Source organism: Polyodon spathula, chromosome 2 (assembly GCF_017654505.1).
Source record: "Polyodon spathula isolate WHYD16114869_AA chromosome 2, ASM1765450v1, whole genome shotgun sequence".
NCBI classification, from domain to species: Eukaryota; Metazoa; Chordata; class Actinopteri; order Acipenseriformes; family Polyodontidae; genus Polyodon; species Polyodon spathula.
In genome coordinates, this window is record NC_054535.1 from 85,982,059 (window position 1) to 86,006,071 (window position 24,013).

At 36.2% G+C, this 24,013-nt stretch overlaps 1 protein-coding gene across 1 annotated transcript in view; it reads right to left on the bottom strand.

Annotated features, from left to right (window-relative positions):
- Nucleotides 1–14,210: 14,210 nt before the first annotated feature.
- LOC121302819 (small conductance calcium-activated potassium channel protein 2-like) overlaps nucleotides 14,211–24,013 on the bottom strand; it is a 61,031-nt gene continuing 51,228 nt past the window's right edge. Inside the window, exons 5-8 of the mRNA XM_041233059.1 lie at nucleotides 23,776–23,886; nucleotides 21,564–21,691; nucleotides 16,928–16,997; nucleotides 14,211–14,739 (exon numbers count right to left, since the gene is read on the bottom strand). Of these exons, the coding sequence (XP_041088993.1) occupies nucleotides 14,452–14,739; nucleotides 16,928–16,997; nucleotides 21,564–21,691; nucleotides 23,776–23,886 (597 nt within the window). The 3' untranslated portion in view covers nucleotides 14,211–14,451. The remainder of the gene's footprint in view (nucleotides 14,740–16,927; nucleotides 16,998–21,563; nucleotides 21,692–23,775; nucleotides 23,887–24,013) is intronic.

Here is a 24,013-nt window from a genome sequence, read left to right on the forward strand (position 1 = left end):
GACAAATACATTACTTACAGAAATACATTATTTACATGGTTGGGAGGGAGGAAATGATGGGGCTCAGTGGCCTCTACTACTCACCAGATGGCCTGCTCCTGTGTTACAAGTATAGCATGTACCAAAATCTCCACTTCCATACTGGAAAATTTCAGTTTTTGCTTCCGAGCATCCTCATCACCATGGCTATTACCAGGCTGAGGTCTTTTCGTGTGCCATTCATTTTCCTTTTGAATGTGTAGCTTCCACACGCAGGGTTGGCCTAAACCCGTTATTTATTGTGAGAGGTGTGTAATTCTCCACTGCTAACTGCAGTGAGGGGTATTTAAATTGTTTGATTGCAGAATCGCCTGCTTCACCTAATTAGTCTTATAAAATAGGTTGTTATTTTGATGTTGAGTGCGGCCATACTGAACATGCATATTACATTACCTTTATAAATTTGGGCCTCAGTGTTTACACAGTGTAAAATGTCCACAAAACAAAACACATTTCAAAACACAGCTAATAAATAAAATATAGCTATGTGGCAGGAAACGACGTTGCGGGGGACCCAGACCAGAAGAAAGTGCAACCAGAACAGAGGTACGGTGCAGTGGCAGTGGCACGTGTGCCGTTTTATAAATGAGAACAAAAAATATAAATCAAATATTTGAACAAAGCAGAGCAGAAATAAAACAATTAAACAAAATAAATCACGACCACAAAAATTAACGCTAAGGTCCAGCTGGGCAATAGCCTTCACGGATCCTTATTCTTTTTAAATATCTCTCTCGCCTCTCGCTCTCCCGTTCTCCACTTCTGAACACCCACCTTAACATGGAGAGAGCTGCAGGTATTTATACAGGTGACCATCTCCCGATTAGCAATAGATTAATCACTTAATTTGGGAGATGGCCGCCTTCTGCACGGGTTTTAATTATTAAACGTGGATGGGCTTCCCATCCACGCTGCAAAACAACACACACGGCAGTTCACCGTAATTTATAAACACAAATACATTTTTAAAACAATAACACAAAAATGCACGGCTGCGCCGTCATACAAAATAATAAACAAATACAAAACACACGGCGGTTCGCCGTCATCTATAAACACAAATATAAAATAAACAAATACAAAATAACACAGGGGCGGAAGGGGAGATCCCGTTCTAAAATAAACACTGTACAGGGCTGCTCGCCCTGCTACAAGCTAATAAATAAAATATATATGTTGCGTACAATATACATTTCATCCAATAGTTTTAAAGAGGATTTAAATTATTGCTATAATACGTGTCAATACAATATGCAAGCATCTAAGTTATTTTACTGCTGCAAATTATCTCTAACTATTGTGTGTGCTCAATGGCGAATACATAGGCATCCATGGGGTCAAGTCCTGATCTTAATAATGCTGCTGTTGCTTGTGCTGGTGCTGTCAATTTGAATGAGTCAGTTTGCGCATAAAAGAAACCGAAGAAGAACATTCTTAGACCCCTTGAGATAAAATTGTTAATTCACAATTTCTGAAAGCACTAAAGCAAGGTGCTAAAACACTCAGGGGGGATTCTGCCAAGAAATAAACTGTCAACATAAAAATGTAACATTAACTTAATCAAACCGCTGGTGCTACAGTAGGTCTACACACACAGTCTAAGCTTAGTTTTTCTTTGCATTAATTTCAATAACCTTGCCTGTGAATACTAAGCCAAGTGCTGCAGTGGTAGCCAGTTTCACGTGCCCCAAACAGAAAAACTAAAATATGGCGTACCTCCACATTCTAACTGTTCTCAGATGCAAGGTGGAATTAAATGTACTATCAGATGTTTACAGCAAAATAAATTGACTGTGGCACAATTTTTCTATTAAATAAAGACAGTGTAATGCTCCTTATTTAAAACTGGGAAGCCACTCAGGGTATATCAGAGAACCAGTAACAGCCGATTCAATGTTTAGTTGTAGTACAGAAAAAAAAGATTGAGTTTGTGGTGTGTAAAAAAATGGAGCAATGGTGAAAAAAGTAATGTCTGTAAATGGGATAATTTGCTGCAGACAACTAGAGAACACAGCAGGCAACATTTCTCCTTGACTGGTCTCAACTTGGCCTTGTCTGGCAGGGTTTACTAGCAGGGTTTGCTGTGGTGTGGTCATGCAAACCCACTTGCCTTCTGGAACACATTTTTTCATCTTGTGGTTTATAGTCAAATGCTCCATCCCTTGTGGACAATCTATTTCTTTCAATATACCTGGTACAGTTTCCAGAAAATATTCAGGTTTCCCGGGCAGATCATACACAGTGAGGTGTATTCCATTGATATAAATGATGACAGGTCTAAATATGGCACTGTTTAAATAATGAATAAAGAGCCCAAAGTCTTGAGGGTATTTCCTTAACAATGACTAAGTTTACAACAGAAATAGGAAGGTACACTACCAGCACACCTTGGTAATGCGATAAAGTGAGCGTCAAATTTAATTGGGGTGGTGCTATGCTAAAATGGTTCAGTTTATGTTTTATAAAACATAGCAAACCAAGTTCAACTTATTAAAGCAAAACAGCGCAAAAGGTCTCTTAAAAATAAATAAATAAATAAATAAATAATAGGTAGCCTATTATAACAGTTCATTGGAATGTTATGTGTATCAGGGGGGGCTGGTGGCCAAAAAAAAGGGGAGATAGAAAAAAGACAGAGGGGCTGGGGGTCCCCTTAAGCTCCCAGCAGCAGGAGAATTGTATTATTCATATCACCAATTTTGCTGTTAAACGCATTTTTTCCACTAGCCAACAGAGAAAAGAAAACAGTAGCCCATCATCATGTATTCTAATAAACTTAACTGTTACACACTGCTAGCATATGCACAGCATACAACATTAATAAAGCTTTTACTTTTCAAGACCACATCACTAGCATACTTTGAGTAAAATATTTTCTAAACACAGTTTTTAAGGCAAGAGAAAGGCAGACAAAAATCAAGCACGTCCTATCGACTTAATTTGCTAAACTTAAATAAATGACAAACAAAATAATTATATACTGTTATGTACTGTATATTTAGCACATACTGTTTTTTTTGTAAATCAGTGGTGTCTCACAGAGCAGTGTTGGTACACTGATGATGCAATGCTTTGTAGGGTCTAACCTACCCCGCAGAAGTGGTAAGAAATCTCTCTCTCTCTCTCTCTCTCTCTCTCTCTCTCTCTCTCTCTCTCTCTCTCTCTCTCTCTCTCTCTCTTATACATATCATTTTAACACAAGCAATCAGGCATTAGTATTTGAGAAATTTGGAAAAATAAGATTCAAGCTTGCATGGGGGCCGTGGCCACTGGATTGCATGTTTTTTCATTATTTGTGTGATAGTGAAATTTAGATGATAGGTTGTTATCAATTCCAAGTGCATTTACAAGCCTGCAGTCAGTTTGGGGACAGGGGCAGGGCCCATTTGAAACGGATTCTGCTTGTTCTAAGAGATGCCTGTAAATTAAATACATGAAGACATAAGTAAATAATCCTAAATTATATGTATGCTTCTGATAAAGGGCAGACATCTATCTGTCAATCAAGTACATGTCACAGATGATTAAATTGCCATGGAATTTCAAGACCTCTGTTCAAAAGCAATCCTATTTTTATTCTTAAATTCCAGTTTTTTAACTCATCTTAAAAAAAACAGAAAAAAAACATTCTTGATATAGATTGTGTAGCACCTGGTAAAATAAAAGGTCATTACAATGTGTTGTTCCCAACTGCTATCTAATCATAGGTTGCTGCCTTCTATTTTACATTATGAAATCAATTTCTTACAAACGCACTCAGACGTGTTTATTGGAGGCTTTTTCATTCATAATAGCATACCCTGTCAGTCAACTTTCATGCTGCATTAACCAAAGCTACACAGCAGCTGACATGTTTACACATGGAAAAAGGAATCATTTTTTCTTCAGTCTCCCACCTTTTCACAAATGGAAAATTTCCCTCAAGATAATAATGGCCTTCTTTGGGGCTTTGCCTATGGCTTTCCCTTGCAGTTGACAACAGCAGGACAATCACAATATTTAATACATTAAATTAAACTTTCAATGGCTAAGTGGTTTGGTTGATCTTCATTTCTGGGAAAGCTCAGTTACACGACTGAGAATGATCTATTATTTTTCCCCACCCTGCCAACTGCTGTTACATGTGCAGCACTGCCAACGGCGATTCCACCCAAAACAATACATGTCAAGTAAGAGAAATTAGTCCATCCCCACCAGAGCAGGATATATGATCAATCTCTGGTATTCCTCATGTCTGAGTTTGAAGCAATTACATAGAGAGGTTTAAAAAAATAAAACATAAAAAAAAAGCTGTCAGTGACATCAGCACCAAGCCATTCTCAAAATAAAGTGCTTTGTTCATATACATTTTAGTGGGAATTGACAGCAGGCCATTTCAAACCACTTACAGACCATTAAAGATTATTTAACGGTTTCTATTAAAACAAGAATCATATAACTGTATTCCAGGTTTCAATAAAAAAAAAAAAAAACTGCCGAATTGGTTGGCCTTATTGCAGCAGCCTGCTGGGCTGTAAATGAGTGTTGTTCTTCAACTTAGACCTCAGTGTAATGCACTGACTTTGACTGAAGTAATTTGACTGACCTACCTGTGTAGAGTCAGATGTGCATTGAACTGTGCCTGCTCATTGATGGCTTTGATCAGACTAGGGATATTGTTCAAGTCCCAGTGTGGCTGTACAGTAATGCTATTTTCAGAGAAATAAAAAGTTACCCATTCTGCAATTAATTTGTTTTGAACAGAAATCTCTGTTTTATTATATTCTGTTCCAGCCTTGAAAGTTATTTATGTGAGAGTCACATTTTTTTAAATTGGAGAAAATCTTCATCTTTAATGACATTATAGATCTTGATTATTCATTAGCTTTGATATTGAACCTGAATTGAATTGGTTTAAGGCATGACATTTTTTTTTAAAATGTAGTATTCATGAACATATTAAAGCAATCCAGGGAGGGCATGGGGATTGGGGATTGGGGATGTGTAAGTGGGTAGTGTGAATGGTGTGGCTGTGTATGTGTCTGTCAGACATCCCCTTAACCCAAGTCCTTTCCACGGTGCAAAAGACGGGGGGGGATGGGGGGGGGGGGTCTGGCATAAGGGGCGGTGGAGCGAGGGGATATAAGAGGATGTGTTGAAATGACTGGGAGATTGGGGGAGTCAAGAGTGAATGGAGAGGGTTCATGGATGGAGAGATAGAGATGGAGAGCAGGATAGATTAAGTGGGTAGAGAAATGAAAGAAAGAAATTATGATTTTATTTCATTTTTGACTCCCAGTTCCCTTCCTTTAATTTATGCTTTTATTTTTATGATCACTGTTGTACATATATAAATGGCTTGAGCCTTTCCATTGAATTCAGCCTCCATCTTATTTCTATCCCAAGAACCAGAAATACTACAATATAAATATAAATTAAATCAGTTTCAGCTTTTACTTCAAACATGACACATTTCACAATGTGACAAACAAAATCAATTTGAACGGAAGTTCACATGTACATGATTTTTGTAGCCTGCTATGTATCAGCTAGTTACTTCAAGGGAAATATTTCAAAGATGTTTTTCCTGCATGGCTACAGTGAATCCAGAAAACCACCCCACAAAGGTCCTAGTGTTTATAATCATTTATTATATAAATAGAGGTGGTATTCCTTTTTAAAGTTGTGATATTTCAGTCCGTGTATGTTAACAGCATATTAAATATGTAAAATTGATTCTGCCTTTTTTTTTTTTTAAATCAGTGCCGAATAGTAAACACCTAATTACAATTATTTTGTTTTATAAAAATGTTTTCAAAGTATCGGGATCACTCAAAAAGTACTCCTAGTCCATTTTTACAATACAATGAGCTTTTAATTAGTGAGGTCAAAAACATTGACGATGTCTGGATTCCTTCAATGGGGTGACTTTCCTGCCATAGTATAGAAAACAGAAAACAAAGACGCTGCATCATGGCTTCAACAATGTATGTGAGACTTGCTCACATGAGAAAAGTAAGGATACTAACATGAATTTTAATTTTAAGAAACTCTGAGTTAAACTTTTTTTTTTTTTCTTTCTTGTAAAATATCTTAGTCAAACGCTATAGACTATATACTCCCTGGAATTGAATAGTTTTCACTTGGCAGGCCCCAAACATAGAACAGACTGTTTTCCTACTCTGTTATTGCTTTACTCTGGTCATTTGGGCATTTACAATCTGCCAAAGCTTATGGCAACTCAATGAATTGATGGAACTTAAGATCACACAAACAAAATTATTTCGGGAAGATGTCCTGACACAGTTACTAAAGAACACCACCACAGTAAAGACATCTAGGCTGCACATTGTTCATGAGCACCACGTTATTAAAAAAGAAAAAAGTTAACTACTAGAAACAGAATAGAAAGACATCCTTGAGATATGAGTCCCTCCGGCACATTATGTTTATAAAATTGCCTAGCAACCCAGCATTGTGATTGGGTCATAGCATGTGCTACTTGAGAATTAAAAAAATTAATCTAATTTAATCTTGGTTTTAATCGCATATTTAATCTGAAACAAAGTGCCTATTTGCCTCGTGCTGGCCAAGGTTGCCCCAGTTGTTTCTTCTAACTTAGCTTGTGTTTATGATACAAGAAACTATTGTTGCTACTTTGGCTCCCATCAGTTTTACAGTTGTGCCCATTTGCTTTGTACTGGTCAAGGTTGCCCCAATGGTTTCTTGAAACTTTGCTTGTGTTTTTGATATCTCTACTTTAAATGGTTGGGCACTTTTGATAACTTGTTGATTTTTCACATTTCCAATGTGTTTATATTTCAGATAAATTCAAACCTGTATGTATTTGTGTTGTGTGTGCACGATATAGTAGACAATTCTAAATTAAATGGTAGAATTCATATTTTTACATTGCTTGGATAAAGTTAAAGTTAATTAAAAGTGCCTATCTCTTGCACTCACTATAATATTATATTTATTGTATGAAAACACAAATATATGTATGAGAGGAATTTTTCCTGTACTTTAGTTTTCATACCTGAAAACCCAGGTTAAACCCGGGTTTTAAATAACCCAACGCTACCCGGGTCTCTTTTTACCAGATTTCGATATATTAATTTGAGAATTTAAAGAAAATGCAGAAAATATGACAATATAGCTGTAAGCGCTGGTCTCTGGCCGGCGTAATAAAAGATGTAACACAGCGAGCAGCAGGTACACCTCAATAATAATAACTGCAGCTACTATTCTCAGGAACTAAATCGGAAACAAAAAACATAACAGGGCTCCACAGTACGATTAATTTGGTTGTACATGCGACAAAAAATTTGCTTGTGTGAACGTACATTTTAATTTAGGTGCACGTGTGTCACTAGAAATTCCTAAAGAATGATTTTTTTTTAGCTGAAAGTATAAAAAAAACATATCTAACTCTCATAGCTTGTTCGTAATGTACTCTGGGATTGTAGTTTATTGATGTTCACTGCCCACTGATAATCAGACATTAAAAACTCCAAATCCCATACCGCGCCAATGTCATTGATTTATCAGTGTGATGGCTGCTCGTTTCCAATCGTTTCCTCATCTTGTCAAACCAAGATGACGAAAATAACAAATAATTTTCATGTGATTGGAGAAATTTCAAAAGAAAACCACGATAAACAAAATTACGATATGTCAGCATCTTTACAAGAAATGAGCAATGAAGGTATTATTATTATTACTATTATTATTACTATTAGTATTATTATTATTACATGAGAGTAGGTGTTAAAATTTCCTGCTGATATTGGACTCAGCTCTCGCCAAGATAAGCATCAACTAAGACATAGCTTCTTTTAATGTAAACTAATATTATCCATCTGCCCTTCCTTCCATCTGATGATGTAGATATCCTTTTGCCTGGTGTTGAAGGCTGAATTGTAATGCTGGTGCCAGGGATCAGCCTATTTGGCCTCCCTGGCACATCAGCACACACAGTGGCTGCAATGCTTGCTCTAGGGATCACCCACAGTGCAGTCTCCCTAGAGCATCAGCATGACAACTGTCTGGACTGAGCTGAGTAGGGTACTTCTCTGGGGTCTTCAAGTGGGCACCTTCCATCCTTGGTGTTTTGTAGACTAGCCCACAACACATTAAGAGGGCTTGACAGTAATTCTGGCATCCCATCATCACCCCCTCCATCCCCCACTCAGCTAAGCCCAGATTACTTACCTTTCTTTCCATTGACGTTGATTTGTTTCTACTGTGCTTGATGTCCCCAACCAGAATCTTTTTGTCTCAACCAGAGCCAGTTGCTGCTCCTTGCTGCTGCTTCAGATAAGTTCTTCACTATGCATTGCAACTCTTGACCACTGAATCTGATGTCTCTGAGAAACTGGGTTGTGGAGTGTGCCACAAATCCTCAACAACCCACCTTCACTGGGTAAACATGGAGTCTTCCGCTTCAGCAGCTAGTTGAGCATACCAAAGTTTCTTCCTTTCATATGCCTCATCCACAGCATCCTCCCACGACACTGTTAACTCTACCAAGTGAACAAGGCATGCTGATCCAGACCACAAGACAATATCAGGTCGAGGGTTAGTGGTGGCAATCTCCAGCATTTTCCTGTCTCTAGCAGTTTCCAGTTGTCCTCGATATGTTTTGGTTTTAATACCTTTTCTTGGTGGTTGCTCCCCTGGATGGAGGAATGTTGTTCTTCGTGTGTTATATATATTGTTGGAATTGGTGGCAATCTGTTGGTCATGCTGTGCTTGTCTTCCATCGCTAAGGCCAAACATCGCAGCATGTGGTCATGCATGTGGTCAAACTGTCTTTGGCTAAGGCTCACCTTACAGCCTGTCGATGTGTCTTAATATAGCTGGTGATGAACACAAAGGACACAATGAATTCTCTCCTACCCATAGATTAAGGTTCTGTGGTGATGGGAGAATGTCTTATGTAGACCTGATAACCTGCTCTGTTCCATTGTCCATAGATCTCCCCAGCCAATCGTGCATTGTTCCACACTTTCTCATTTCATCCATTCTCCCTGCTTGGCCTGGGAAACTGCCTTTCGCACCTCATCCTCTCCTCCTGCTTTTGCACCTCATTGACTAATAGTTTCCTGCATTGAGCTGAGACTGCTTTGTGCCATGTAGGAGGAGCTGAACTGAGACCAAGGCCTTATATTCTATGCTGTACTTTCCCCATAATGTCACTGATCCAAAGGGCAGCCTTTGCATCTTCCAAAGCTTCCTTTGTCACCCACTTTCTTCCAGTTTTCAACACAGGTGCTGCCTGCCTTACACATTTGTCATGTGATTCTACCAATGTAATTTCCAATTGAACCTTGGCACACTTAAACTCCTCAGTTAGACCTGAGTCTGGCAGCTGCAGTATCCTTTTACCATACAGTCCTACTCTGCTGAGGCAGCATTAAACTCCTAACCATTTCCCGACTTATGAACGATTTAATACTTCCAGCTTCTCTAGTGTTGTTAAGAAAACCTCACCGTTAATGTAGAACCTCTTATCCACTACTTTACCTTAATTATAGAGATGCTGCTTGACTTAGTGGGCTTGAATTGCATTTGTGCCCATTAAATGTGATTGATTAGTTTGCCCAATAACCTTTTAGTGCAGGCTACTTGTAGTCACGATTGTCATGTCATCCATGTATGCTCTAATTGGTGGTAGTCGCATTCCAGGAGCCGAGCGATCTCCTCCCACTATCCATTTTGACGAACTAATAATTACTTCCATTGCCACAGTAAAAGCCCGTGGAGAAATGGTGCATCCTGCCATTATTCCAGTTTCTAGACATTGCCATATAGTGATGAATTCTGAAGTTTAGAAAAAAAAAATTGCAAATCTCTGAAGTAGGCTTTCACTAAGTTTATTATTGTCCTCGGTACACTGAAAAAATCAAATGCTGCTCAAAGAAGCGCATGTGGAACTGAACAGTATGCATTAATTAATCCAGGAATGACACATGAAGCTCCTTCTTGTCCTTTTTATATATTTGAATTTGCAGCCAGATCACACTGATCTAAGCATCCTGCAGGTAAGCAGACAATCTCTGTGCAACAGTGATGAAGAAAATCTTGCCTTCCATGTTTAACAGGGAAATAGAGTGAAACTGACCGATTACTCATAGAATCTTTTTCTTTGGGTATAAAGACCCCATCTGCTCGACGTCATGCTCTTGGTACAACCTGTTTTTCCAATGCTACTTTCATCAGTGTTCACAGGATTCGTAGAACTCCAGAAGCACTCTTGCACACTCTGTATGGAACTCCATTAGGCCCAGGAGAGGATTACGCCCTTGTCTTTTTCACAGCTTGCTCTACTTCTTTACACTTAGGTGGGCAGTCCTCCAGTTGGTATTCTAGTGGACTGATAGGTTTGATGTCTGAAGGAATAGGCTCCTGTCTTTTTTAATCTGTGTGTGTCTCCTTGAGATATCTTTCCAGCTCAGATTTAATTGCTTTTAGTGTGACATTTTTCTCCTTGGTGAATAACTTCTTTGAAAATTTGAATGGGTCTTTATAAAAGTTAGTTCTTGCATAATCCTTCTTTTTACAGTGTTTCTATAGGTGCTCAGCTCTGTGCAATGTTGCAAGCTTATCTTTTATGACCCTTTATAATAGATTGAGTGCCTCCTTTTGACTTTGTTCTGCTCTCCTCCATTGCTTCCACAGCTGCCTCCTTTCTCTAACTGAGCACTCAATCTCCTTCTGCCATCTAGACTTTACAGGAATAGTTTGTACTTTCTCCTTTCTTTTTTCAACTCCAAACCTCTCACTTCCATATGCATAGCTGGCATCCCCAAATTTATCCAGCTTCTTTTTAACTGTTCCACCTAACCTTTCCAACGCAAAACAGAGATCCATGTTTACTGTGGCCCATGCTGTTTTTTCAGACACTCTTGGCCATTGAACTCCAGGTTTGTGCCGGTTGAGGTTCTTTTCTCTCTTACGCTGGTTCATCAGACCGGGTTCGCAAGGATCATTAGTTTTATCACTATTTGTGTTTATGCAAGTCCTCCTCTCATCTATGACAGGGGTGCTGATATTCTGCGAACTGGGGCTTGTTCCTGTCGCTGGATTTAATTTGACTGACATTAATGACTTTGTAGAAAGTACTGGTCAATGCGAGGCCCTTGTCCCTTCTCCCTCAAGCATGTCATTCTCCCTTGATGAATCTTCAAACCCCTAACTGTTGTCACTTTGCTTCAGCCACAGACAGAAACCTGGAGCTAGGCCTTTGCAAAGTATTCTCTGTTCTCATATCCGTTTCATTTCCTAAGTTGTTAACCATGTTGGCAAACCGTGAGTCATCTTCCACCCCCGCTCTCGCAGACTCTAGGGGTATTTTTCTCTTTCATTTGTTAGAAGCCTTGGGCGGGTGTCTCCAGCATCCTATTCCATTTGAAAACACAGAGCTGGGTACTGCCAGCTAGGGTGGCTAACCTCTGCCAGCTCCAATGGAGTCTATTATTATTATTTTATGTTTATTATTATTATTATTTATTATTATTATTATTATTATTATTATTATTTCGATGTTTTCAGTACTGAAAAAGGTTACACATCTACAGATCTTAAGGGACTAAATGTATGTGTACTATATAGTATTTAAATATGTATCATGCACTTAAAACATTAATATGTGATTTTTAAAATCATTAAAGGACTTTTCCTGAAACTGGAGTATATTAATATATATATATATATATATATATATATATATATATATATACACACACACACACACACACACACACACGCATATATATATATATATATATATATATATATATATATATATATATATATATATATATATATATATATAATATTATGTTGAATGGCTGTAGCTTTCCACCCACATGCTGGCTAGCACCCACTCTGAAGATCCTTTGTTGCAAAATAAAGGCTCATCCTTTTCAAAAGTCAGTCACGTGGTTCTTAAATGTGTGATTAGCGAGTATTAAAGAATTTCAAGGGCAAATGCAATAGCAGACAATAACAGACATGTAGGAGTCTGAAGCCAGGTGTTACCAACTGCTCAAAACATGTTTGCGTAGTTCTTTGCCAACTCAATCCATCTGTGTGGAAGAGGCAGAGTTTGCAGAAATGAAGGATTGGGTCTGTGAGATGAATAATAATGTGGTTTACTAATTTAGGTAAAGGGGATGTGTCAGGTTTATAATACAATACAAAGCAATAGAGTATTATTTTGTCTTCTAGTTAAAGGGAATCTGTTTGTGTCAGTCTTTCTCCTTCCCCATCTAACTTGTGAAACATGATCATGGATGAAGTAGCTAATGGGATTTTGTATTTGGGTAGAGGGTTTGGTGATCAAGACGCCTATTTCTTTTGAGGAACTTGCAATTCATTATCAATATTACAGATCCGGCAGCAATCGTTTTGGTAATGCAGCAAGAGGTGACCCAGTACTCTACTCATTGAATCTGTGCAAGGAAAATGATCTGTTTAAATTGCTGTAACTTTGGGATATTGGCACTTGATAAAAAAACAGAAGCTTGGTAGATATATTTTCATATTTGTGAAATATGTGCAGATTGTCTTGCTCATATATTGCTTGTATTATATGAATTAACCATGCCAGTTGTCCCGTATTGTAGCAGAACCAGGATTTTTGCTTACAGCAGCTTCTAAATTTGTTTCAAGAAATATGGATGTAAAATGAAAAAAAAAAAAAAAAAAAAAAAATTGTGTATTACAAAAGCAACTTCTTGTATTTTAAAAAGATCAAAGTATAGATCTATCTGTCTGTGAAACAAGTACACCAAGAGGACACAGTAAACGTCATATATTGATTTAATTTAATTTGACATTAGGTAACTAAAGGGGAGGGGGTGGTGTTCAGTCAATATCAGTCAATATCACCAATACCCTGGGAGGAGTCATTCTCTTGCACTAATCAAATGCTTTGAAAAGAATGTCAACAGACTAGTCATTTCATTGATTTGTACACCACATGTATACTAAGGCTGTTTTGAAATATCCTTCAAACTGCTCTGAAATTGCCTACTGTGACCCTGTTACCTGGATAAGAGTTGTAATTGCACTTGATGTGCTTAGGTGCTGTGAGTCCTGAAACTGAGGCATTGCTAAAGTTTAAAGATGAGTACTTTACTCTCTTTTGTGGTAGTCCTCACAGTTGTCCCAGTGATCGACTGCTTTTGTTTTTATTATCTTACGCTAGTTCCACTAGAGAAATCAAAAGCTGTAGTGTGTATTTACCACACCCTTCAACAAGTATTGGGACTCCATGTTGAAGTGCAGTGGATACTGTTTAAGAAAGAACAAATCATGTGGGCTTTCATCAATTAAAGCATTTCCTTTTCACTGAAAACTTTGTTCATTTCAGACAAAATGTTTGTTGCAGCCCCTAAGGAGATGCACACACTTTACTTAAGTTCTCAGTGAATGAGCAGAGCTATCAATAAGCATCAGAGATGCACATTAAAGGAAATCAATGATCACCCTTGCACAGGATTTAACTTTTGTGCAGTGTTTTGACTGAAGATTGCCATTCAACCAAGAAACACAGAAAGGAGAAGGCTTCCTAGAACAATTTGTCCTTTTTAGCAAAACACTACAAGATTGAAACTGGAGATCTGTGTTCTTTGTTTCCGAGCTCTTAAAGAGTATGTAGCAGGGTTCCGAACAAAATATAGTGTTATACGTCCTCATGTGTTGCTACAACTGGTTAAATAATGTACCTGTAATTTGTCTTTTCATCGTTTCATCTTTAAAATATGTTTCAAAGATCTCTTCTAGTGCACTGGGGTTTGAGAGTAAATTACTGCAAGAAGAGCGATTTAAAAAAAAAAAAAAAAAACATAACAAGTGCTCTATCTTTTCTTTTCCATACCCCATCATGGATCGTTTCTGCTGTATTAGTGCACTATAAAACTATAAGTATAAAAAACATATTAAAATTACAGTTATTTAAACAGTTGTAGCAACTTCCCTTTAGAATTGTTTCATCAAAACAAAAGCAAATGAACATAATTGTTCTAGATTTCTTTGTCGATCATTATACAAACCTTTATTACTTCGGAACTCATTTGAATTCCAAATTCGACCAAAAAACTATGCAGAAATTAAATATTTTATTATATTATTTTATATAATAGTAAAGTTCATTGAAGTACATAAATAAAAAGGTAGTATAATTACAGAAGAAACAATCTATATAGCAATGGTAGGTGCATTCACTGTGCATCTGAAAAAAAAAAAAAAAAAAAAAAAAACAATTCTCACTTGTTTTGGCCTAAAACATTTTTGTTCAGGTTTCCTGGATTCTGACATCAGAACCCGGATAACACTGATTAAAACCATAGGGCTTTACAATAAAAGCTAAAATATTGACCATATGATGGCAAAAAGTCTTTATCTTGTGGGTATATTAGTCAACTAGCTACTCTCTGATGAAGTTGGCAGTGCTGTTGAAGAGGACCTCCTTCGCCTGGATAAGGACCGCGATCGCTCAGCACTGCAGGCAACTTGCTTGTCGTGGGATTGCATCTGAACTTCGAGGAACTCTCTCTGCTGTTGGCCAATTGTCTGGCTAAGCAGTACAGGGAGAGCTTGTATGCTCCCAATTAATGTTTCTAGTTTAGTTTCCAGGTTAACAACCCTCTTCTCAAAGTCTTCACCCCTTTCGTTCAGGTCCGAAATCATATCATACATGATATTTTGTGTCTAATGGCAGAAACAGAGAAAAGGTATTAGCAAGAAAGATATTATGACAAGGGTAGCCACCTATATATATATATATATAGATAGATAGATAGATAGATAGATAGATAGATAGGAGAATCCATGTTGTTTGGACATATATTGTCCTTCCTGATTCTAATCTGGCCTGCTGAAAGGTCACAGTGGTACATATAGGATTATTGTTTCTTGAATCAGGAAGCACAGAGAATAGCTAAAAGCAAAGATGTCTTATGCAAGCTCAAAGCCATGAACAGTAGCAACTTGTATTGAAGAAAAATTATTCAGTCTGATATTGGAGTATGAGATCTCAACCCACTCAAAATGGTTGCAAACATCATAAAAAGAAAATATAAAAGGTAATAAAACAACCAAATACTTGCATCTCCAGTTTGAATATGTTTTTACCATTATGAATTATCTTGTTTTATGCTTATATATAGACACTCTGTGATTTGCTATCTGAATGCACCCTGTTACTAATTCTTAATTACTTTTCAAGTACAAACATATGTTTGTTTTTGTTTTTTTTAGTTGTTTTTTTTTACTATTTGTCCCCAGTAACCATATGTTGACTAAGGAAAAGTCTTTATCAGAAGTACTGAGACTTATTCAGTCTATCTTTATTGAAACTTAATTTATCACAGATGACCTGTCATAACTTGTACAAGCTCTTTGCATAAGCCTGTGGGATAGTGCCACTCTCAATCATTTTCAACAGCTCATTGCTTGAAGACTATCTTGTTTTTAACAACCTCTTCATTTCAATCCAGCAATACTTGGTGGAATTTAAAGTCTGGGCCATAAGCCTTGATGTTAAAACATTTCATTAAAATCAGCATTTACTCCTTGTTATGTTTATTCCCTGCTCATGAAATTAATTGATGAGAGTCAATACTTCAAATGGTTTCCATTTACAATATGTTACTGCTTATTGCTGTAGTGATGTGTGTTTGGGAGTCTTTTTCTCTTAAAATGCACAAGTGGATTATTTTATGTTCCCTTGTATGTCTTCTTTTTGTTGTCATGTCTGGCAGCATCATGGGAATGCATCCATTCTAAGTACCGCTGTAAGTTTCTAAAGGCTTTTACTGTGCAAGTACAAACTGTAGAACTCAACAGCTCTCTGGTTCCGATGGAGATTTTAATGAGTTTGGAAGTATTACCTGGAACATGCTATTGATTTTCACTTCCCCATATAACAAGCACCTTTTGTATGTTTTTGTTCCCCATTCATAGTCTTGTTCATGGCCTTTACATTTTTTTTTTTCCCATTTCCCAGGAAAATTTTCTGCATTTGTTTTTAGTCATGAAAAACACGAGCAAAGTGGTGGGGAATAATCATAAAAATGTTTTGTGATGGGAATCAGTGATTATAATCTTTATCTGTATAATTTTATAATCTTTATCATTTTGTGTTTCTAAAAAGCAAAAAATAAATAAATAAATCTGTTTTTAACATTTTCTACACTACATAAAATGTCAGAATTTTGCAAATCTAAACATTCCAGATAAATAATAATAATAATAATAATAATAATAATAATAATAATAATAATAATAATAATAATAATAATGATGATGATGATGATGATGATGATGATGATGATGATGGGTACCATAAGCAATGAAAACATGTGTTTTTTTTTTAACCTCTGTCTATTCCCCAGACACAGTTTTACAGTCACATAGACAGAAAATTAAAGCTATGCATTGTTTTTTTTTTTTGGTGTGGGATGAAGTAACGAGGAAGTAAAAGAAACATAAGGAAATGTTTTAGCCAAATGTGGGCAAAATGCATTTTGGTGTAAAGAAGTTGATAAATTTGACCCACAAGCACGATACAATGCGTATTACAGGATAGTGCTTTACCATAAAGTGTATCCTCTCAATTTCAAGATAATGTGTACCTTTTGGGAGATTTCCACAAGGCGATCATCAAAGCCTTTGTTTGCAACAAGACAACTGCAATGACCCCTTTAATGTTAAAAGGGCACAAAAAGACCTCTTCATTATATTTCATTTGACGTACGACATCTCCAAAGCCATTTCACTTCAGCTACTGTTCCCAAAATAGATTTTATAGACGTATAAATTCCAGAGTTGCCCTGTTCTCCTTTTTCAGTAATAAGCATTCAAGACAAACAATGGATTGCTTTTGAACTGTACTAACCTTAGCCAGGTCCACCAAAGTGTTTGCTTGATCACTCAGCTTTCGTTGTTCCATCTTTACGCTTCTTAATCTAATGTGGAATTTTTGAAAAGCAGTCATTAAACAGCTCATTTCACTGCGGTCTCCAGACATCATGCACAGAACATACATCCACATGGACAATGCTTGTGTTACTTTGGCATCATAATCCAGTTAGTTATGTAGTTGGTTAAATGAGATGCATGCTGTCTCCACACCGCAAAATAAAGCAAATAGCAAGAGAGATGTTACATGTTCACTGAGCGTTGTTTGTCATGTGTTTAAACAATTTAATATAGATTTTTAAAATTTTTTTTTTACCAGTATGAAATACAAGCCAGAAACAATTCTCAAATGCTTCAGTATCATGACAAATAGACATAGGAAGTTCTGAATTTAGGCACTGTACAACCTGCTTGGGTGATTTGGAAATTAGGTTATTCCTATGCCTAAGTGACTAGATACAGGAGTTAGCTCTGTTCAGTCTGAAATGGAATTAATTAGAAGGTGCCTGGACCTGATGGAGAGTCAGTGATAAGTAAGATTCTGACCGATATGAAAAACAAATCATTAACTTGCAGCTAAAGCAATACAGTATGTGGTCATTTGTTTGATGGCTAACATTGTAACATGTTTAATGAGGATTCCTTAAGCAGCCCATATAGCTTTTTTGCACACTTATTCTGTTTAAACACTAGTTCTTAGTGATGTTTAGACACATCAGCCAATGCTTATTTTGATTTTCCTATTTATACGCATGACTGTGCATGTCACTTTATAGAAAGGCCTTAGTTTATTAAATGCATTTTACAACAATCCAGCAGACTTAGTAATTAGCATGTGTAATTGAAGGGGGGTCCTTGCTGTACTACCACTCCCCTTGCCACTCCTGAGTCTAATTGGTTGTTTGTGTAAATTATCAGTGTATTTCTGAGTGCATTTCTCTTTACTATGTAGATCTTACATTTTCCTTTATGAAAGATGCACAGGTCTGGCAAATGCATAATTGATTGTAAAAGTTATACATGAAAATTTGTGTGGAATTCTGCAAACAAATTCTAATATCTAGAAACCGTATGACAAGGTCTGTACTTTTTTCACAGTAAAAAAAAAAAACAAACAAACAAAAAAAAACTTATTTCACTGTCTAAAAATAGGTACAGGCTATAATGAACCCCCATAATATATACCTTTAAAATTCAAACGCACATTAACTATAATGTGTGTGCCTTTGATGTAAGACGATCGGCTTTACTGAAATATTTCATTTCACATTAACTTTGGAATATTTCATTAACTTTATGGTCTTTTATCAATGCTGAGAAAAAGCTAAGATTTTCATAGAAGGAATTATCCGCCAGTTAGGGGCTTAACAAATTAAAATTTCACAGAAGCAAGTGAAGTGTTTTAGATGTGCTAGTCCTTGTTTTTGGGCTGTTCTCCTTGACTGGGACCCCACTAAACTGAATCCCTTATATTTTGGTTTGTTATTGGGTTGCTCTACACAAGACTACAAATGGGGTATCTAATTTAACTTAATATACAATAAGCTGGTTATAAAGTATATGTTACAATATGTTAGGCAATGTCACATAAGCTTATATTACATTTTCCACCACAAGTGATGGAAGGTGTGAAAACTCATGAGTGTCTGGCAGACCATTTACTCACAAGCCTGATCGATCACTCAGACCCATTACTGTATTATATTATCACACAACTACATATGATAGACCTGTTATGTCATAGTTTGTCTGTCCAGATATCACTTCAGGAGGTGTTTGTTATTGTATTTATACTTTTATTTCTGTTTGTACTATGGCCATTAGCCATCTCAATTTTTTACTATTCAGGTTGTGTGGTTCATATCCATAAAAGTGTTTAAATGCTACTATGTTATAAATAACATACAATACTTATATATGTATTTATGTTTAAGCCATATACATCCAATATGACCATAATAGGCAGGAACTGGGAAATTTAGATAAATCAGAGGCACTTCTAAACAAACAAGCAAACCAAAGTCATCTACACTAGCCTGTTGCTTATACAGTAGCATTTACTGTATTTCATAAATACTTTATAATGTATAACAATAAACAATACATTATTTCACTGTAATTATTTTAATGTAGGTGAAATTATAGCTAATTTTGAAATGATATTTAAAATATCAGGCTTGATTTTCAAACCTACTGTGAATATGCAAGACAACACTGATTGGGGTTTTTATTGTGTGCAAATGCAGGCTTACATGCTTTTGTGTAACAGAGATATTTTACAGTCTGATGCACAACATACTTCTGAACAACAAGTCTCACAAACACCAAGACAACAGATCCATTTATTTACAGCAATATTTAGCACAGGGTTTTTAATGTGGTGCATATCTGGGAATGCACATACATTTGTGGAAAAACAGAACAAAAACAATTATGTGAGTGACCAACGCCTTTGTGATTTGAAAATCTGGCCCCAGTAAATTAATATCTGTGATTGGTTTAGCTGCAAGTGATGGCAATAATAGAAACTAATGCAAATACAGCAGTATGCTTTCAAATGGAACACACTGTGCCATTATGTGTGCAGAGAATTCCACTTATCACGGATAGGATCATGATTTTAGAATACGTTTCCATGGCAGTGATCATACCATTTGATTGACAGGAAATAGGATCTCTCTGATGCATGCACAGAATATTAACATTTTTTGAAGAACAGCTCATACAAACTTACTTCCGAGCTCTAGTTTCATTTTGTTGAAACAAAAAAAAGACAAAACAAAAGAAAGAAAATGTAAAATACACTAAAAACAAAGTAGCACAAAGGGAATGGGTAAGTCAAGACAATACCGTAATCTGTTAGAAACGGGGCATTAAAGCAGACAATTCTTTTAGGCAAAAGAAACACACACAAAAACAAAACAAAATAAAAAAATCTAGATTGATTATCAGCTATTCCTGAGCACTCAAGTGGGTTAAATGTATCAAGTATTAAACTGTAAAAAGCAAAATCTTTTTTTTTTTTTTTTATTTTATTTCATTTGCCACTGTAAAACACTACAGACAACACTAAACTGAAAAGCAGTGCATGTGATTATAGCCTCTTTATTAGTAGATTTCATTACATATGCAGCCATCACAGTCATATGATACCTGGCATTAATAAAAAACAGCAACATGCATTGAAAAGTCTCATTAGAAAAAAAGTAATTTATCCTGACACAACATTAGCAGCCAATTTCCGTTACAGCAGAAAGCATGATCCCACCTGAAGCTCTCAAGGATTCTATGTGCAGTGTCAGGTGGGGTCCTGTTTCATGCGGTCCTTTGAATTCTAATGTGGTGGCAGGTTAAATGGGTTTCGTCTGGGGTCATGTGAAAATACATTCTGGACAACTAGCAAAAAGGGCTTCATGATAAAGTTATTTGTGCTAATAAGAGGTAAGAAGATGTTTGTTGCACCGTAAAGAGACTACACTATGAGGTGCACAGAAAGGAACAGCATACTTCCTTAAGTGGATAAATGATACATTTCCAAAACTCATTAAGAATGAAAACCTCTAATCTGCAATAATAGGATCAGTTAAAAAAAAAAAAGTACTGAAGCTAACCAAAGGACCACAACTAGCTAGTAAGTACAGTATGTATCTTTTCTGTATGTTAGCAAGGGTTGACAATGTTAATTAAATGCACTGGACCACGTTCACAAAAGGCTAAAGTAAAAAGAAAGTGTGCTAGGTATTCATTTGATTTTACTACTGTACTGTATACTGTACAGATTTATATTTTTACATAATGTAATGTGTAGCCTACCCAAAACATATTACTGTTATTTCAGCAAAATGATTTACGTTTAAAATGCATTGAACACTGTAAATGTATGTGTGGGCATTTTTATTGTATTGTTTTTAAACACAACACCTCCTTATGTAAGACAAACATGGCTGGTTTCGCGAGGGACTTCTGTATGATTATGAAAAAGCTTTTTGGGGGTGAAGATGGGGGTCCCACTTTAAAATCTGATGGGATTAAACTGACTCGTTTTTTTTTTTTTTTTTAATCCATAACAGAATTAAAATAGGTAAAATGAAGACGGAGCAGAATGCGTTGTACAGATGACATTTACATTTAACAAAAACAATGTTATTTTGGTTCTTGCACCCCAGCATGTATAAACGTTATTCTTCGGGCACCCTCTGCTGCAGCAAACCACAACTCAGCTGCTGTTACTTATTTAAATAATGTCACATGACTCTTGCAATGCTGGGAATCTTGCTAAGAAAACGGAACAAATATTTAAATGAGTATATTGTGGCTCTTTTCATTAACATATTTTCTCTTAGTACATCCGAGAAAATGAATTGTCGCAACGAAAATGCAAACTGCGGTATGTTTGCGTTGCAACTGGCTCATCTTAGTACATCTGTCCCTCTGACTTTTGACATTTGACATAACAAGTGAATGACCACCATTCAGACTTCTGTATTACTTGGTGGGGAGAATGTGTTTAGTTTAGTTTAGTTTAGTTTAGTTTAGTTGGGTTTAGAAACTAATGGACATTAGATTGTATTATTTATATAAGAAGACATACATAAATAAAGAACCATACTCACTGGTGAATGGCCTGTAAGAATTTCCGTTGATGTTTCCTCACTCGTGCATGGTCTATCTTTTTAACTAACTTTGTGTTTTTGTATATTAACCATGTTTCCCTGAGTACATTAGCAGCTGCATTTTTCACCTTAAAAAAACAAAACAAAAAACAGTTAGACAGTTTAATCATGAGTGGATGGCATTGAAGGAATGCTGAAAAACAATAACTAATCCATGTCAAAACACACTCCTTCATGTTAATTCTTCACCTATTAATCTTACAAAACTAGGATAACTCCGTCACAATCAAGTCCATTCATTAAAATCCATAAATCAAACTTCTGAGATGCTTTTTAAAGTTTTGTAACATTATCAGTTACATTTTTCATTCACTAACAATGGTGCAGATAAAGAACTTCATAAATCTGGCCCTGTGTATCTTATGGTTGACTACACAGGGTGGTTTCTATGGAACTGCAGATATGGTTAACTAAGCTTTTTATGATGCTTTTCTGTTCTCTACCAATGTTTTACTATGATTTCACTTTGTTTTTACAACAATATACATTATATACAATATGGAATGTCTATTTTTTTTTTTGTTTGAAAAATCTTGAACACAATAATTATAGGATTCTTCATTTGTATAACAATATAGCCCAAACTGAACTGAACAGAACTGACCGGGGGGGCTATTTAAAATAGGTCACAGATGTTTTTATATTGGAAAAATACATACATGAGCAGTCACTATACTGTAAACAGATGGTCCTTATGTCTAGGTGGTATAGCTGTCCTCTGTCAAATTAAAGTATATGTTTTCAGGGCTGTATTTATTTCTCAGGAATTGGTTGTAAAAGAAAGAACAAACCTAAATGGTTGAACAGTAGAAACAACATAATTGTGTGCAATTAAAAATATTAATGACAACAGGGAATGTTGAGGTGTCCTTGTAACTTTGGCAGTGAGGCCTCACCCCCTTCCCTTAATGAGGTTCTCTGCATTTACAAAAACTCACAAAATAGAGTGAGCTCCAAGAAGAACCCAAGATACAGCAGGCTATGTGTGTGTGTGTTAGTGGATATGTGTTAGAAAGGAGTGTTTTCAATAGGCAAACCATTAATTCCATGAATAACGAATTAAAACCAAACACACTAAATATGCTGTACAATAAACTATACAGGGTGCTATGAAGCCACTTGGACATGTGTGTCAGCTGAGCTGAGGGACAAATGTGCCAATTAGCCTGACAGAATATTAAATGAATGCAACTGGTTTTATCAGTTTGTTACACTATAACGCTGAAAAGGCGCAAAGAGAACCAAACCATATTTTACTTGATAAAGATTTCAAAGTTAATCTTGAAATATTAAACAGCAAAACTACAAAATGAACACCTTCAGAATATCTGATTGAGGACTGTCATGACATTTTAATGGTATCCCTAGGAAGCCCGCTCTGGGTATTGTGCTATGGTGTCTGTATTGGACAGCTAATGCAGTAACACTTGTAGCAGGTTGCTAAGTTTATGTCTAATGTTTATAAACAGCATTGTAAGGTGTAACAAAACAAGGTAAATCATATTTCACTGGGTGAAACTCTTAAGGAAAATGTGTTGCATAAAATATACTAGACAAAGAGAAGGAGATGTGATACCTTTTATTGGACTAACTAAATAATAATTATTCACAAGCTTTCAAGACCTCAAAGGTCTCTTCTTCAGGTGAAAGTAGGAAAGAGAGATTGATGTCATGAAGGTATCACATCTCCTTCTCTTTGTCTATCATCTCTGGACTAATACGGCTACCATTTCATCTCCCATAAAATATATAATTTTGATTCTTAAACCCTTGATATAGGAGTGTGGTGGCCGAGGCTATGTGACTTAATATAACATATCTCTGGTTGAATTTTTTTTAATTATTTTAAAAAACAAACAAAAAAAATAAAAACTACAGTCTCTGGAACTGTGACAGCTAAATTTTAAACCCACACAACATTATAAGCTCCTTCTCTGTGTCATTCAGCATTATTCTTGGATGTTTATAATCTGGATCCAGGTTACAGTTAGTTCTGCCCCTTCATCCTGACGTTGACTAGCAGATTATTGTAAATCGAACATGCCTCATTATGGTCTCACATTAGTGCTAGAATGACAAGTATAGACTGTACCTGTTATATATAGAAGTTGTTTTGTCAAACTGTATTCAGTTGGTGTGTTAAATGACTTACTCTTTTGGTTAGCTGTGTGTCCATCATAAAATTATGCACATGTTTTTCAGCTTTGGTTAGTTCTAACTTCTTCGCAACCACAGCTACCACCAGAGCAGTGCAGCCAGCTCCCTGAAAAGAACAAGCAGTATTAATAGTGCAGTTTCCTTTTCTCAAATCAAGATAAAACGATCATTCTGTACTTCCCTGTTAAAGGTTATCCAGATGAAAGCAAGTACCAATCGATGTATGCTATGGA